An 18,343-nucleotide genomic window follows, 5' to 3' on the forward strand; every position below is an offset into this window, starting at 1 on the left:
ACTCCATTGTAATCTGTGAAACTGTTTTGTAGTGAAAACGTTAATCACTTCATGCTCAACTTTGTTGTTCCACTTTGTGATTCGGCTATCAATTCTCTTGGTCTTTCCTGATCAGTTTCCTACAAAGTAAATGCACGGATCTTCAATCAAAATTTGCTTATCCAAAACAGATTACACAAGGTGATGTGTATGGCAGTAAGCACTTCCCTTTTCTCGGTCTTGTGCCCTTGATGCAGTTACAAAGAAATTGTCTTTTGCTCTCTAGGAATAAACTGCAAGAAAATCACACCCAATTCAGCAAATCACAACATCCAACAAATTGCAAGCTATAACACAAATAGTTTAAACAAACAAAAACAATATAGCTAAGCAACTTCCCTGATTAATGCTATTTCTAGTTGTTGATTTTAGGTTCTTCCTCGTGCTCAACTAATCAGCAGATTCATTCTTCACTTGTAGACATCCTACACTGCATTCTTGTAACTGATGCACTAGCTATATGACACCAATTAAATCAGATATGCACAGTTACACCAAAAACAGTAGATATACCACATGATACAATGCAGGGAAAATGAAGAATAAGTTGATTCACAATTAAATGACCAGTATAACCTGTATAGCAAATCAACGAGTTAAACTGGTCAGAATCAATGGACCAAACTGGTGACAACAATGTTCGAAACTAATCAAACCTGACCAATCCAATGCAATGCAGAAATTAGGAGTTAAAACAGTGTTGATGCAGAAATGAAGAAGCTCAAAACTAATTCAGAGCAGCATTTGCAATTCCTGATGCATCTATCAATTTCCCATAGGTCTTATCCAATCAAAATCAGCATTCACATTCCCAATTAAACCATGAAATCAACAATTCATTTTCAAAACAGTGATTACATCAATGAATTCAACAAGCAATGTTTTAACTAAAATGAATGCAATGACAGTTTAAAGATTCACAAGCACAAATAGCATTTCCAGGAAATCAATAATCAATTAGAACAACAGTGATTGCAGTTGCAGTTGCAACAAATCACAACTGCTCCAATCTAATTACTCCAATTTCTTTTCCTGCATAATGAACAATTACAAACAGTTAGATTAACAATGAATTCTCTATTTCAAAGTGCCAAGGAATTAGGCCAAATTAGCCTCACGAAACTCACTACACTCAGGCTTCACTTTGAAAACTTAAAGCACTCAAAATGGAAAGGTTTGGAAGGGAGATTCTCCCTTGGCAGTACACAGCTGGAGAGTATTCCAGACCACCACCACCTAAAATGCTACCAAGCACACAAACCTCCTTTCAAATTCCAGAAATCCAGAGTGAAAAAGCTTCTCAAGTAATAAAGAAATGGCTAGGCTAAGGTCAAAGATCAGAAATCAGAGCAGGACAGCCACAAGACAATGACAACACAGCAGATAATGAAACTGACTCAAGATCAACTCTAGATCAGATTATGAAAACAACAAAGCTCAAATTAGAACAGCTGAACAGATTTTACATGTAATATAGACAAAACTAAGACATTCAACAATGACAAGCAAGAAACAAAGCTTTTGATCACAGTAAGCACTCAAACAGGATCCTAAGATCAGTTCTAGAGTAGATTTCAAAAGCAATAAAAGATCAAGAACAAATTGCAGAATTTTTGTAAACAAATGTTCAAACTGATTCACTTTATTTCAGAATTGTAGTGCAGCATTTAACATTTTTAATTTCAGCCTTATGCACTGTTTTACAATGAAATCAGTAGAATCAACTCCAATTACAAGTGTTACTGCTAGGTTCAAATTCAAATCACAGATTTAGTGGTTGTTTTGTACAAGATTACAAGTACTGCTGATTTGATGCAGATTTTTGTGGACTTAATCATCAACCACTTACAAATTTTAAGCCAGAACAACTTTGACACAAAGGTGCAGTAACACAAGTCAAATCAAATTTAATTCTGCAGAAAAGAAATTAAAGCACTCAGACACAATGACTCTAGGATGTACTGATGTTAGAACTTAGTAATGATCTAATACTAAGTAGAACAAACACACACTCAAAACATTAACACAGACTTCAAAGAAAAACCAGTTCGGTGTAGCTAGCCAAATGAAAGACTGATGTTGCTGTAAGCATCTTGCACCCAAGCTCAATGCAACATTTCATAGCTTAATTGGTGTGCATTTGCTATCCACAAGCAGATTCAACTTTCAGCTCACAGAATTTCAAAAGTGCAATACAAATTACATGTAATGGTCAGCATCAAAAACTCAAGACAGCTTCAGATAAATGAAATGACATTAAAACTGCTGTTGAAGTCTGCATCAAGCTCATTCAATTGAATGTCACTGCTTATGATGATGAACAGATCTTACTCAAAGCAAAAAAAACTCAATTGAATCACAGTTAAACTCAGATTTAATTGACAATTAAAACAAAGTAACATGACATAGACAAAACAGAAATGGATTTAGAAATTAAAATACTCAAACAAAGACTTGCACCGAAATAAAATGAAATAATACTCAATATAATGACTCAAAGGCACAGAACAAGAAAGCTTAAACAAATAAGTAACACTCAACTTGAAAACCTAAACGTAGAAATTGAGATCCAAGAACGAACAAACATATTTGAATCTCATACAGAAAAAAAACAACACATTCTGAAACTGAATCAAGGCAAAACACTTTGAGAATTCCATGACGAACAAAAGTTAAACACAAGACAGTAAAGAAATTAACTAAGAACGCGAAAATGGAAGAATAAACTCAGAATCAAGACAGAATCAAAACACAAAACTAGAAGAAAGACAGAGACGTGAATCAAACTGAAACAAGAATCGAAACAGAGATACTTACCTTCGAAGCGTGTTCGACCTTGCTCTGAATACCACTTGATGGACGAATGACTCCGAGAAGTGACCAAAGGCGCGACGCGGACTCCTCGAAGCTTCTCCGACGAGTGAAGACGCAGCGGAAAGTAGAGGAAGCTCTAAATCGAAGAATGACTCGAACGAAATCTAAGGAAAACCGAGAGCGAACACAACAAAACCCTAGACCGAGATTTAATCGATGGAAATCCTTATAAACACGAAGGAAACCCTAGAACGGTGAGGAATCACTAAATTGACCGATTAATCGGTGGAAATGGTGTTTTAAACGGTGGAAAGGAGAAGAACGAAGGTTGGAGAGGTGTTTAATAGGTCAAAACTCAGAGAAAATGAAGAAAATGGTGAAAATGATGTGGAATCTGTGAAGAGAATGAGGCTTATAGATGATGAAGAGATGAATCTGTGAAGAGAGAAATGGAGTAGAGGGTTACTGTGATAATGATGCGTTTGAAAGGGAGAAACCCTAGCGTTCGAAGTGGAAATGTGAGTATGAGGATGCGCGAGTGGGAAAATGAGAAATGAAGTGGCATGTGCGTGAGATGAAAAGCCCGAGGAGAGGTGGCAGCGAAGGATGTAACGTGGAGGAGAGCGAGAAAGCACCGTGGAATTTTGGAGAAAATGGAAGAATGAGAGTGTGCTTGGAAGGTGGCTAGAGGGAGTCTTTGGACTCTCTAGCCTATGACTTTCAAGAGAGAATTATTCTGATTTCAGAAATATAATTCTCATTCAGCTCCAAAAGTCCCAATACAAGAGAAGAGTTGGGTATTTATAGTAACCCATACTCCTTAAGAGCTAAGCTAGGAAAAGTAAAAATACAAAAGGAAGACTAAGCCAAGTAGGATTCCATCAGTAAATATAAGAGATGAATGTGAATAAAAATGATGAGTATGGATGAAGGAGATGAGTGTGGATGAATGAGGTGGCTATGGATGAAGAAGATAATTATGGGTGAGGAAATGAGTGTAAGGAGTTTATTGAAGAATGAAAAACAAAAATTATGAGTAAAAAAATTTGTCAACTTTAATTTCAGGTTTTTGATAAAAATAATATATAACTTCTATTTATTCTCTTAAAATAGATATATTCATAACTTATAAATTAGCATCGTCTTTAACTTACACTAACTTAAATAAATATTAAATATATATTATATTAATGTTGACATGCTCTAACATAAATAAATATAAAATATACATTTATTAGTATGCCTAATCAATACTAACTTAAATATATATTATATTAGTGGCCAAATCGACACTAATTTAAATAAATAATAAAATAAATGTAAACCTAGTTAATATTAACTTAAATAAATATAAATATAAAATATAATAAAAATTTATTTCTTTTTAATATTCAATTAGTTAATATTTACTGAGCTCAAAGTTACACTAGTAGAATATTTGCTTTTAAAATCACACTTTATACTTCGGTTTATAACAAACCGGTGCCTAATAAAACGCGATGGCAAAATTGAAAATAAGTTCAATTTATATGCCTCGGTTTCATGATCACCCGAAGCATAATGGTGATATCACCTCGCTGCTCTCAAAACCGGTGTCTAAAACCACGTCTACTGTTTCGGTTACTCCAAAAACCGAAGCATAAACCCTACGAAATAGGTATACTGCTTCGGTCTCTCTCAGAACCGAAGCATATACACACTGCCACCTCTACCACAAAATAGGTAAACCCTCTACTCTCGCCCTCTGCCATCTCGCACTCTGCCCTCTGCCCTCTCGCCCTCTGGCCCTCTGCCCTCTCGCCTCTCGCCCTCTGCCCTCTCGCCTCTCGCCTCTCGCCTCTCGCCTCTCGCCCTCTCGCCTCTCGCCTCTCGCCCTCTGCCCTCTGCCCTCTCGCCTCTCGCCTCTCGCCTCTCGCCTCTCGCCTCTCGCCTCTCGCCTCTCGCCTCTCGCCTCTCGCCTCTCGCCTCTCGCCTCTCGCCTCTCGCCTCTCGCCTCTCGCCCTCTCGCCCTCTGGCTTCTCGCTTCTCGCCTCTCGCCCTCTGCCCTCTCGCCCTCTGCCCTCTCGCCTCTCGCCTCTCGCCTCTCGCCTCTCGCCTCTCGCCTATCACCCTCTCGCCCTCTCGCCCTCTCGCCCTCTCGCCTCTCGCCCTCTGCCCTCTCGCCTCTCGCCCTCTCGCCCTCTGCCCTCTCGTCCTCTGCCTTCTCGCCCTCTCGCCCTCTCGCCTCCAACATCAGGGCACGCCGCAAGCCTCCGTTCAACCCTTGTCGCAAGCCGCGTTCATCCCTTGACGCAAGCCGCCGTTCAACCACGCCGTCGGCCGCTGCCGTTCCACGGTGCTCGAGAGAGGGATCTCCTCATTGCAAGCCTTTCATCGTCACGGTAAGCCTTCTCACTCACAGATCTATCCTTCATCTCCATTTCTTCTATCCTCCTTTAGGGTTTCTTCTCCTTTTCACCATTTCCCTTCAATTCCACCGATTAAAGGCGGCGACGGCGGCAGTGGATGGAGGTTTGCGAGCAGTGGCGAGGCTGTTGTTGTTGTTGGGGTCGAGGAGGACGAGGCGTTTGCAGAGGCATGCGGGACAGAAGCCGTTTGCAGAGGTGGAGGGATGGGGGGCCTGCGGTGGTTGGGGATTGGAGGAGCAAATTTTTTCCTGTTTCATCTCTGAGTTTCTTCTGTTGTTGTAATATTGCTTCTGAGTATGTAATTTTGTTGCTTCTGTAGAGAGAAATTGTCTTGTAATATTGATGTTTCATCTGAGTATGTAACATTGTTGTTTCATCTGAGTATGTAATTTGCTGTTTCATCTGAATCTGAGTATGTAATTTGCTGTTTCATAATTTGCTGTTTCATAATTTGCTGTTTCATCTCTGGCTTTCTGTTTCATTTTTAACAGTTTTTAGGTTTGGGGTTGTGGAGTTTGAACTGAAAAAAAAATCCTACTACCTCGGTTTAGGTTCTGACCGAGGCCGTAGAATCAGAAAACTAACACGGTACTGCCTCGGTTATTCAACAACCGAGGCATAAATTCCATCTTTTTTAACCCGGTTCACAACCGAAGCATAAAACTTACCCTTTTTTACCTCGTTGGTATATACTTCGGTTGTAGAACCGGTGCCTATAACCAAAAGCAACCGGTGTCATATCCTCTTAATGCACTAGTGTTATCTTACACTAAAACAAATACTTTTACTAGTTAAAAATAGTTGTTGTTGACTTAGAATTGACTTTGACTTAATCGACTTTAGTAATGTCCAAAATTAAGTGAATTGTATTAGTGTTAGTTAAAGAGGCACTAATTCAATGCTAACAAAAAGTTAATATCGGCTTAATGTTGATTAAGTTGTAGTTAGCATCAGTTTAATAGACATATGTGTTATTTATAATATAAATATATAAAAAAAGGTTATACTTTTTAATTTTATTTTAAAATTTATTTGAATCAACTTAATTTATTGTAATAATGTAGTATTTTGACCGACGCTATTACTTGAAAACTAAATTTGGTATTATGTTATAGTGAGATAAAGTTATATTTACAAGAACTAATCATACAATTTTTTAATTATAAATATTATTATACTATATGATGAATAAATGAAATTGATGGCAGATTTTTAAACCTTTTTCTGTGTTAGCATGCATTATAACCCAAATTTAATATATGGAATAATTTATAAAATCTTAATTATAAAACTGTTAGGATTATTTTGGACAGTTAAAGTTTAAAATATTTATTAATTGGAGAGATAAATTTAACAGTCAAATTATATATACAGAAGTAGTAAAATGTAAAGGAATTAAATACTTCTTTCCCCGTGAATTAATAATTTGGAGAGAATTCATGTAAACCTTGTGAACACTTAATTTAATGAAGTTGGTGTGTAAAGGAAATAGTAATAAATGAAAGCAACTATTGGACTGTAATTCCCTGCAAATTTGGCAGTTTTGAAATATACGTTCTTAAATTAGTTTCCATGGAAAAGCGAAACGGTGGTCCTAACTCCTAACTCCCCCACATGGAACGAGAATCATTTGCATAACGAAATTGCATGGAAGGTAGTAACAAGGAACATGATCTACCACAGTTGTAGCACTCCATCACCAAGAAACATTTCCTTTCCTAACTATTCTGTTTATTTTTAAATTTTACAAAAAAAATATCGAAAACAAATACCTCAACTGACCCAGCATTCAGGTCTCAAAGGGGAACCAAAAAAGCATCACAGTGTCATACTCTATTCTATATTTAAAAATTAAAAAATAAATCAATGGGAATACATATTAAAACCACAATCATATATCAAACACTAGTCCAGAGGATTTCCTTCAACTCTAGTCTTTTTTTCTTCTCCTTTTCTTGGTCACTTTGGTTCCTTTGCTCTCTACACAGTAAAACCTATTTATATATATAAAGAAAATTCCCACTGTATAATATGTAAAGAAAATCAAGGTTGAAAAAATTTCATTATCTCCACCACCCTCTTTCTCTGGACAGCAGAGGAAATTCAAACCTCTTATATAAAATTATTGTCTTAAAGTTTTAAATAAAGAATAATGTCAATTTTTTATATAATTAAACTTAAATTTTATTGATATTTGTGTCTTCCAAATAAACTTCTTTTTTAATACACTTAACATCTTCGACTTAAATTCAAGTAGCAGATTCTCAATGTGAATTGAAAGACTCTCCAACGGGACAAATGTTCCCACCCATTTCCTTTCTTACTTGGTCCACTTTTCATCGTATGGATTGGAGGAGCACCACTCTTGATACTAATAGCAAGAATATAATAGCATTGTCCACATATGTGATGCCACCACAAAATTCCCCCAATCTCAATACTCAAACATTAATATCATCTTCTTTATAACCTCTAATTTGGAAAAAAAAAACATCATGAATTTGATCGTGGAACATTAAGTGAGAGGGAAAAAGTGGTGCTATGCTTTGCTTTCCAACATCTTTCGATGTCTTCCGCTATTCTCTTGGCATCCATTGATGTACCAAGAAGGCCACGTTTGGTGAAACCAACTGCATAGAGTCCATTCTCACCTTTCCATCCATTTGGAAATGGCTTCGTTGGAAACCCATCTTTCTTCGAGAACATATCCCCTTCCTGCACACATAGAGAGACTTTATTTTCCTTCGCTTTCCTCATTCACAACCGTTGAGTTTCATTAAATACAACTAATGGCTAAATTTTGAAATACTTGAAAACCAAACAACTTTTCATCAATTAACTACTTTAAAAACATAATCAATTGTTAATTGTAAGATTTCGTAAATATAAATATTTAATATATGGAAAATTCAATCTTCATAATTGTAAAAGTCATATTAATTAAATACGTTGATAATTAATTTCATACCTTATTGAAATTATTAGTTATATGTTTGGATTTTAACTTGTTTATAAGAGAAAAAAAAATAGAAAGCGTTACTTTTCTCTAAGTTAAAATAATTTATGTCCTTTCGTTTTAGAAATACTAAACAAATAATCTTCCATAAAAACTAAGTACATAAATATTTTATTTTCTATATGTGGATATCTGTAAAGCAACTCACTAAACGAAGCAGGATTAGAGAGTGTTTTTAAAATAGGATAAAGTGGCATGTTAGTCTACTGAAAATCTCTGTATTAATATTTGAAAATAAAAAAAAATTCAAAAAGAAATTATATATATGCTGACTTTAATCCTTAAATTAGGATTTTTTAAAAATATTTAGATTAAAGTGAGTAAAAATTGTATATCAAACATGATTACAATCAGATATTAAAAAAGACAATAATTTTCATTTTAAATGATGAAAATGACCATTCTATCTTTAACATATATTATCATAGAATGAACAGATAGCATTTAGCTTTATTTAGGTTTTAATTGATTGAAAGAGAAGAGAATGAATATATTGACGCATAATATACCTTTAGCCAATAGGGGACATTACTTTTGTAACCAGTTGCCAATATGATGGCATCAAAATTCTCTGTCCTTCTATCAACAAATTCAACTGTATAACGTTTTAACCGCTTGATGCCTGGTCGCACCTGCAGCAGGCAATATATTGTGTTGGCATGCTCAGTGAGTGGAAAGTGTTGTAGTAGTAGTACTACTACTGCATGCTGTGTTCAAACAAAACAAACAACAATCTAATGAAAATAATTACGCTCCCAACAACATGATTGAAATAATAATGATAATTCTTTTGTCCCTTAGCTTTTGTAACATTTCACGTATTATAAAGCCTTCTGATTTGATTGTAAGCGCACAACAATATGAAAGATGTTGCCAATACAAAAGTAACGCTGAAAAAAACATGTAAGTAGAGTCATTTAATTGAAAATTGAGAATTAAATAAAAAGAAATCAAAAGATGATGGTTAACTCTAACATACTTAAAGTTTGTGTTTTTTTTTGTTCTTAAAACTTTTAAGGGTTAAATATGTTTTTAGTCCCTAAACTATTGGTCGTTTCTGGTTTTCGTCCCTGTTTCAAAGTAAGGTATAATTTGGTCCTCATTCTTTTTGAAACGTTTGTTTTAGTCCTCAGAATTTTGGTTTTAGTCCTCATTTTTTACTAAATGAGGACCAAATTTTTAAACAGTGTTTAGTTTTTGAGGACTAAAACGAACGTTTCGAAAAGAATGAGGACCAAATTGTACCTTATTTTGAAACAGGGACGAAAACCAGAAATGACCAATAGTTTAGGGACTAAAAACATATTTAACCCAACTTTTAACTACGCAAGTTGGTCTTTATAAGTGATTAAACTATTCACAAGCTAATTACGCGAACTTGTTTTAGAAATTAACATCGTACTTTCTTTAAGGGGTGAATGTGTATGAACTTGCACAAAGAAGAAAAAATGAAGTTAATTGTGTTCTAGGTTTTAAAAGTATACCTTTATGAAACAAAGTGTTCAAAATAATTATTCATAAATTAATTACAAAAAAATGTTACAAAGTTGATGCTTTGAAGGGATCGATTTGTAGAAAGATGTAAAAAGAAGGACGTGTTATTGATAAATTTCTCCTATCAAGATCAATGTCAATTTTTATTCATCCCCGAAGGATTAACTTTTGTATAGATGATCTATCACATGAATATAAACCAGCACTAGCTACTTTTTCCATGATTCATTTAGAAACACAACAAATTACTGTCATTTAGAAGGACCAAATTACAAAGCAATTTAATGAAGAACTTTATGACTCCAAAACTTTAGGACTTGTCTACTCAAGTAAAAGAAATGTATTAAAAAGAAAGAAAAAATTTTATAAACTAAAATACATCGTACATTTAAATCAAATTAAACCAATAATGATCATCAAATTCTTATTTTTGTCACTTGACATTGATGCACAGAAACTGAAGGATTCCAGAAAAAAAAAAGTTGAAATTGATTTAATAAAACGGGAAGTACCTTTATATGTCCACTTTTGATCTTGGCAAGGGTACCCACATCAAGCACAGGTGTCTTTCCGGAGAGGTTTTTGAGTTGAAGGGGACCCAATTTTGGCCGGTCCAATCCGAACCGAGCGGTGTCACCAAGCATGAACCATGACACTATGAGAAGAAACTGATCTACAAACCGAATTGGAAGCCACTTGAGCAACCACATGGACAACCCAAAAGTTGATTTTCTCAGCATCTCTCGTGGTAAGATATGTACCTTCACACCCAAAAACAAAAAAAAAAATCATCATATGGATAAATTACAACATGAAAAAGTACATACATTCAATTTTTCTTGTATAATGTGTTGTAGACACCCAATTAATATTGATCTACATCTTCACAAAGAGATGTCAAATGACTGTATATGGGGCTAGTATTCAAATATTAGGGTTAATTTGTCTCATCTTACATTTACATACTGGATAAATAGATTAAATTAACAAACAAATATTGGATTATATATTAGTTGTATTTCCTGTTTTTGGTTTTCTAAAGATAACCAATATTTAAAATCTAATTTTTCTCAAATCATTGAACACGTTTTATTTTTCATAACACGGTGTTTTTGATACATACTTCGTAAAATTGAACCTCTCCTTAATCTACTCATGCATATAGGGTAGTAAAGTTATATATTATATAATAAAACTATCTAAATTCTGATAATTCTTAGCTGTTATGTAGGTACCGTCTTCTCACGCATTCATGTTAAATCAGTGATCCCACAAAAACAAAAAAACTCAAAATTTAGATGGTTTTTTTTTTCTTTTTAAAGGTGTTTATATTATGTTTTGAAATGTAACTAGAATTTCAGTGTGTGAATCTATGGTACACACTTTGCCAAGTTTTTGGAAAGAAAGAGAAAAGGCATAATAGAGAAAAATAGAGAAAGGGTGTTCTTACTGTATCTCTGACCACAAGAGAAGGAGTAGCATTGTGGTTGCAAAGATCCAAGCACACTTCCATCCCAGAATTCCCACACCCAACCACCAACACTCTCTTCCCTCGAAACTCTTCCCCACTCTTGTACACACTTGTGTGCTTTACGGTCCCACCAAACTCCCCCATTCCCTCAATCTCAGGCACCACTGCCTCTGCATTCTCCCCGGTGGCCACAATCAGCCACCTACACACAAACTCTGTTGCCACCTCCCTGTTAAAACTCCTCACCTTCCAAAACCCAAGACTGCCATCAAATTCAGCATGCCTAACGCTCTCATTGAACCTTGGCCTAATGGCAAACCTTTCAGCATACCTCTCCAAGTATTCTATGAACTGTTGCTTTGTCGGGTATGTTGGGAAGTCACAAGGGAACCCCATCAAGGGGAGTTCACAAAACTGCTTTGGCAAGTGGAGGTGAAGCCTGTCATAGGTCTTGAGTTGCCACAACGATGCTATGCAGTTGTATCGCTCTAGGATTAGGCTTGGAACTCCTTTCTCTTTCAGGTATGCTGCCGTTGCAAGCCCTGAAGGCCCTGCTCCCACAATCACTGGCCCTGGCACCCACACACATCTCTCTCTACTACAACTACTACTTTGTGATGAATAATTCTTCATTTTCTCTATGAATAAAAGGTCATGTGCTTGCTTCCCCTCTAGCTCTCTCAAGCAATTGTCCATCCAAGAATGCATTGAAGAAGAGCAACAAGCTGGGTTCTTTAAACGGACCGATCTCAGGACCTGGAGGGATTAGTACATGACTCTCGACCCAAAGACACGCAAAAACAAAATGGATTGATTCTATGTTTCAACACAACTGGGGGCCAAGGTTAACCAAAATCACAACTGAAAGTGAAAGCTCTATGGTTTTTGAGGATTTGGGATGTGATTTGGTGCTGTGGAGGATTGGGATTGTGAACAAGTTCCTTGAATTTTGGAGGGGATTGAGAAGGGTCTTATCCACTATTTTTCAAAACCGAAAAAGAAAAAGAGAGAACAAAAAATGAAGAAAACTTCCGTTTTTCTTGTTTGGGTGTCTGTATTGTTCAATGGAAGAGGGTTAAACAGAAGGATGAGCACCAACTACGGGGCAAAATCAGCATTCATCACAGAGAGAGAGTGAGAAGGATATCAGCATTCATCACAGAGAGAGACTGAGAAGGATGGTGATATATCTCTTTTTATGTGTGTGAACGTATATATATATATACATATATATATATATATATATATACACACACACACACATATATATATATATATATATATACACACATATATATATATATATATACATATATATATATATATATATATATATATATATATATACACACACACAAACGAATTCTCCGCTAAATATTAATAATATTCATTATAATGTGATGTCCCCACAGGTTGTTTGTTCCTCATTTTACCACTTGCTTAATTGCTTTGGCTGATTTAAATTCTTGAACTAAGCAGAATAGGAATATATATATATATATATATATATATATATATATATATATATATATATATATATATATATATATATTAAATTGTTATTTAATTTATGTTCGTCAATATTATGGAAGATTAGGGGTTTGAAATTTTGGGGGGAGATATTACTGAGAATTATTTCTTTGAAGACTTGAGTTGGGTTTAGAAATCAAAGAATAAAATGAATTACAAGAGGTAAAATTAGCTGAAGAGCTGGTAGTGATGATTCGCATTGGACAATGTGGAGAGCTAAACATGGACCTGGTGGAGCATGAATTGTTTCCAAGATGACATCCACGTTAATTAGTGGGATATTTATCAAATGGTGTTTAGTATTGTTTCAATTAATATTTATAAAACTTTCGTTCTTTGAGAATTATGTTATTAGTAAAAAATGTTTTTTTTATATTTTTCAATCAAATTTGAGCAACAACTTTAGTAGGAGTCAAATTTTATAATTGTATATCTTTTTCACTTATAAAACTCAAATGTAATGTTTTGCTTATGGAAATATAATATAACTCAGATAAAAAGCTTGTTGATTATAATTGCTTTTATATTTTTAAATTGATAATAAGTTAAAATTAATTTTGTGATTTTAGGTTTTCTTTACATTTAAATTTTATTTTAATTTTAGTATGAATAGATTATTTTCCCTTGCATATACACACTGACGTATCATGTGGTTGACTACGTACGGTACAAGATAATCGAAAATTAACTTCTTTAATGACGCGATCGTTAGAATTATTTTTAATTTTCTGGTGATCATTTTATGAGCAAACCTTTAGCGAAGTGGTCAACCACTTGGCAACAATTTAGTGTTGTTCCTTATGTGATGTGATACTGAAAATCATAATAAAAAGGTCTGATATACTTTTTTTTTTCTTAAAAAAAAAAGTATATATTTCAAGTTTTAATCTAATAATCATATTTCTCTCTTGAAATGTATTGTATTTAAGTATGTCTTTTATGGTGTGAGTAACAATGATCATGGGCTTGTGAGCAGCTTAGGACTTGTAAAATAAGTGTTTAACGTATAAACACTTACAACTATAGAAATAATTATATAAATAGGTCCTTTGTAGTTTTAAGGGTTAAATATGTTTTTGGTTCCTTAATTTTTAGTGAAAATTGGAATTAGTCCCTCCTTAAAATTTTGGACTAATTTAGTCCCCAAACTTTAAAAGTGTGTGAATTTAGTCCTTTTAACCAAATTTTGTTAACTTTATTTGATGTTTCAAACACATTTCTCAGTTAACATTGAAGCAAAAATGTGTCAAAAGGTGTAAACAACTCAGATGCTATCATGAAACACACTTGAAACATTAAATAAACCTAACAAAATTTAGTTAAAAGGACTAAATTCACACATTAATAAAGTTTGGGGACTAAATTAGACCAAAGTTTTGAAGAGGGACTAATTCCAATTTTCACTTAAAGTTAAGGGACCAAAAATATATTTAACCCTAGTTTTAATAAAAACTAAAACGTTTGAGTCGTACACCTGAGTAATAGTTTTATTGAGAGAGAAACCTCTACGTTGTAAGATTTGATTGATGTATATGTTATGCTCGACTCAAATTGAATGTGCAAATTAAATTGACTCCTAGGTTGTCTCTCAAGGAACAATTTTGGTTCGATCAAAGGATTAAACACGTAGTGGAGGGGTTGAGCGAAATGTGCAAACTAAACTAACTAACTAAAACACAAATTAAAACACTAACTAAGGATAGGTTGGTTATTAGTTCAACTGCAATGTTTCTAATCCCTTATTAGTAATAATTATCCGCTCCTCTCACCTCTAATCCAACACGAACCAATCAACTAAGGGAAGATTAATCCGGTTTTCATAAAAATGAATTAAGCAAACGTAATGCACCTATTTAATCAATTATGCGCCACTATAGATTGAGCAATCAACTAAACGGAGATTAAAGAAAAATTAGACCACTAAGCGTGAACTAAAATGCAAGCACAAAACAAATTACATATCAAGCAAGGCAAGAACAGCAGAATCACAATAATAGTGTAGTAATCTCAACAAGGCAATGCAGTCTCCCTAGTTACCAACCCACAAATTTCAAGCTTCCATTAAAAAGGAAGTGCACCCAGAGAAGAACACGAAATCATTCATTGAAATACAGAGCAAAACATCAACAAAATGAAACAGAGAATGAAGGAGACAAAACGAACACCTAGAGAAGAAAACGAGAACCTAAAACAGCAGCAAAACGAAAATGGAACTAGAAAACGAAATGAGAAAACAAAATGGGAAAACGAATTAGAAACACAAAAGTAGAGGCAAGAACGAAACAGTAGAGACAAGAAAACGAATGAACTCGAAACGAAATTGGAATTAAGCAAGAGTAGTAAACAAAATTTAGTTTAAATTGGAAAATGAAAAATACAAAAACCTCAAAGGTGAGAAGTTGTTCACGTCCAATACAATGGAATAACCTAAGTTGTGGCTACATGGGTTCAAAACCCTAGGCAACCAAGTCTGCCCACAAATGGGTTTTCTCCTTATTCGCTAAAAAGGGGCCCAATGTTCAAGTCTCACCCAAAATACCATAAAAACGAAATTACAAAAGAAAATAAAAGCAAATGTTGATGTGGACAATAGTAAATGACATTGCAGCTCCTCATGAAGTCTAAAATATAATTCCAAAAAGTTTGCCCTGAAAATAATAAATGAAATAATTAAGCTCAAATAATTCAAATTAATTAAAATATAAATTACTAGTCAATATAAGCCTAAATAGCAAAATTGAGAAAATAATGGACAATTAAGCACAATTCACTAATTAAATTCGGTGCGGAAAGTTAAGTGAATAGGACAAGGTAATGATTCATCAAACGTGAGGCGAAGTGGAATCAGGAGAACGAGAGAGCACGAAGGTTGAGTGAATAACGATAGGCACTCAAAGAGTTTTGAGTTAAGGGTTTAATTAAGAGAAGGATTCGAACCAGGTATGAAGGAGCTAACCTTGTTTGATTTCAATTTTTGGTTTGAACACATGAGGTGAAATGTCGATTTTGGTGTGTATATAGTTTATGAGGTTGTTTTAACTTTCTTCGCTAGATGGGTAATGTTATTATGTACATAGTTGTCGCAACCGGCATCGCGACGGGACGACGATCCCAAAAAGAAAATCGGTTTTTGGAAAAGAGATTTGGAGTCGCCACCATAGTTTATTATGGAAAACTACGGAAAAACCATAAAATGAAAAGACACGGTCCGCGAAAACCAGATTCTGGGTTCGGGAGTCGGTTACGTGTAGGGAAGGTATTAACACCCTACAACGCCTGCCTTACGGCAGTACCTTTAACTAAATGCACGAATATGATGTGGTTTTCAAAATGTTTAACTATCCCCTAAAATAAAATTCTAAATAAACAAAACATATTTTTTTAGTTTTTTGGGCCCGACAAGGATTGACCTTGCTCCTACGTATTCTCATTCAAAATGAGAAATCAGGGTTACGTAGTTCTTCTAGAAAACTGCTTGAAAATTTGTTTGAAAATTGTTTAGAAAATTTTGTTTGGAAAATGATTATGGATAAATTTGGATTTTTGGGAGAGTGAACCTGACAAGGACTAGCCTTGCTCCTACGTATCTCCAATCTTGATGGAGAATCAAGGATCACGTAGTTCTGGGTAGCAAGACTACTTGTTGTTTAAAATTGTTGATGTTTTCGGGCTTTTTTGAAGATTTTATACCTTTTTTTGTATTTTGTTTAAGAAAGAGAAAAGGTTGTTAGCACAAGGACGATGCGTGCGATCACACATGTGCATAAACCTTTAAAACATACTTTTTTGTAATTTTAATTAAGAAAGCGAAAAGGTTTTTAGCCCAAGGACGATGCGTGCGATCACACATGTGCCTAAACCCTTAAAACATATTTTTTGTAATTTCAATTAAGAAAGAGAAAAGGTTTTCAGCACAAGGACGATGCGTGCGATCACACATGTGCCTAAACCTTCAAAACATATTTTTGTAATTTCAATTAAGAAAGAGAAAAGGTTTTCAGCACAAGGACGATGCGTGCGATCACACATGTGCCTAAACCCTTAAAACGTATTTTTTGTAATTTTAATTAAGAAAGAGAAAAGGTTTTCAGCACAAGGACGATGCGTGCGATCACACATGTGCCTAAACCCTTAAAACGTATTTTTTGTAATTTTAATTAAGAAAGAGAAAAGGTTTTCAGCACAAGGACGATGCGTGCGATCACACATGTGCCTAAACCTTTAAAACGTATTTTGATAAATTACTTTATTTAAATTGTAAATATTGCATTATTAAATATATATTTTAGGATAAGTAAATATGTAGAATGAGTAGATAGAAGAAAATAAAATAATAAATAAAATAAAAATAAAAGAAATAAATAAAACAAATGAAATAAGATAGACAAAATAAATGAAATAGAATAAAATGAAATAAGAAAAACAAACAAATAAAAATAACGAGCGTTGGGTGGATCATAAACGGACGTTGAGAATGAGGAGAAATAACGAGCGTTGGGGGAATTAATGAACGTTCGTTGAAAGTGGGGAGAAAGAACGAGCGTTCGTTGGGTGGATTAACGAACGTTCGTTGAGAATGAGGAGGAACGAGCGTTGGGGGGAATCAGTACCACGAGCGCTCGTTGGGGAAAGTTGACGAACGTACGTTGAGAAACGAGGCTGAAGGACGAGCGCTCGTTGGGGGACGAGCGGACGCTGGGAAACGAGGCTGAAGGACGAGCGCTCGTTGTGTACGAGCGTTCGTTGGGGGGATGGTGAACGTACGCTGAGAAACGAGGCTGAAGGACGAGCGCTCGTTGGGGGACGAGCGGACGCTGGGAAACGAGGCTGGAGGACGAGCGTTCGTTGGGGAGTTGGTGAACGGACGCTGGGAAAGGGGCTGAATGACGATCGCTCGTTGTGGACGAACGTTCGTTGGGGAATTGACGAACGACCGCTTGGAAAGGGAGGCAGAATGACGAGCGCTCATTTTGAAGATGACGAACGGACGTTGAGAACATGAGGCTGGATGACGAACGCTCGTTATGGACGAGCGTTCGTTGGGAAGATGTGGCAAGTTGATGACGAACGCTCATTATGAACGAGCGTTCGTTGGGAAGATGAGGGAAATTAATGACTAACGCTCGTTATGGACGAGCGTTCGTTGGGAAGATGAGGTTGGATGACGAACGCTCGTTATGGGCGAGCGTTCGTTGGGAAGATGTGGGAAATTGATGACGAACGCTCGTTATGGACGAGCGTTCGTCGTGAAGATGAGAGAAATTGATGACGAACGCTCGTTATGGACGAGCGTTCGTCGTGAAGATGAGAGAAATTGATGACGAACGCTCGTTATGGACGAGCGTTCGTTGTGATGATGAGGGAAATTGGTGACGCACGCTCGAAAAAGGCCAGATAACGTGCGCTCGTTCTGCGCTTGGCCCAGCCGGGTGGCTGCTAACCTAGAATTCCCCTAGGGGTTCTCTGACTCTACACTCAATGCTGCCTCCCTCCATCGAGACCCAGGTCTCTTCCTCTCTAACCAGGAAAAGCTAGGGCTGGGATTGCCTCCCTTGAACACCTGCGCCCTAC

The 18,343-nt window shown here is 35.6% G+C and overlaps 1 protein-coding gene across 1 annotated transcript; it reads right to left on the reverse strand.

Annotated features, from left to right (window-relative positions):
- Nucleotides 1-7,633: 7,633 nt before the first annotated feature.
- On the reverse strand, nucleotides 7,634-12,410 carry LOC124833683 (indole-3-pyruvate monooxygenase YUCCA6-like). The gene is made up of 4 exons (XM_088102366.1): nucleotides 11,222-12,410; nucleotides 10,284-10,532; nucleotides 8,787-8,909; nucleotides 7,634-7,976 (listed from the first exon to the last, which is right to left on the reverse strand). Exons 1-4 carry the CDS (start codon nucleotides 11,948-11,950, stop codon nucleotides 7,755-7,757), a joined length of 1,323 nt encoding a protein of 440 aa, XP_087958492.1. The 5' UTR covers nucleotides 11,951-12,410; the 3' UTR covers nucleotides 7,634-7,754.
- Nucleotides 12,411-18,343: the final 5,933 nt, after the last annotated feature.

Source organism: Vigna umbellata, chromosome 1, assembly GCF_029865625.1.
Source record: "Vigna umbellata cultivar VRB3 chromosome 1, Vumbellata_1.0, whole genome shotgun sequence".
NCBI classification, from domain to species: Eukaryota; Viridiplantae; Streptophyta; class Magnoliopsida; order Fabales; family Fabaceae; genus Vigna; species Vigna umbellata.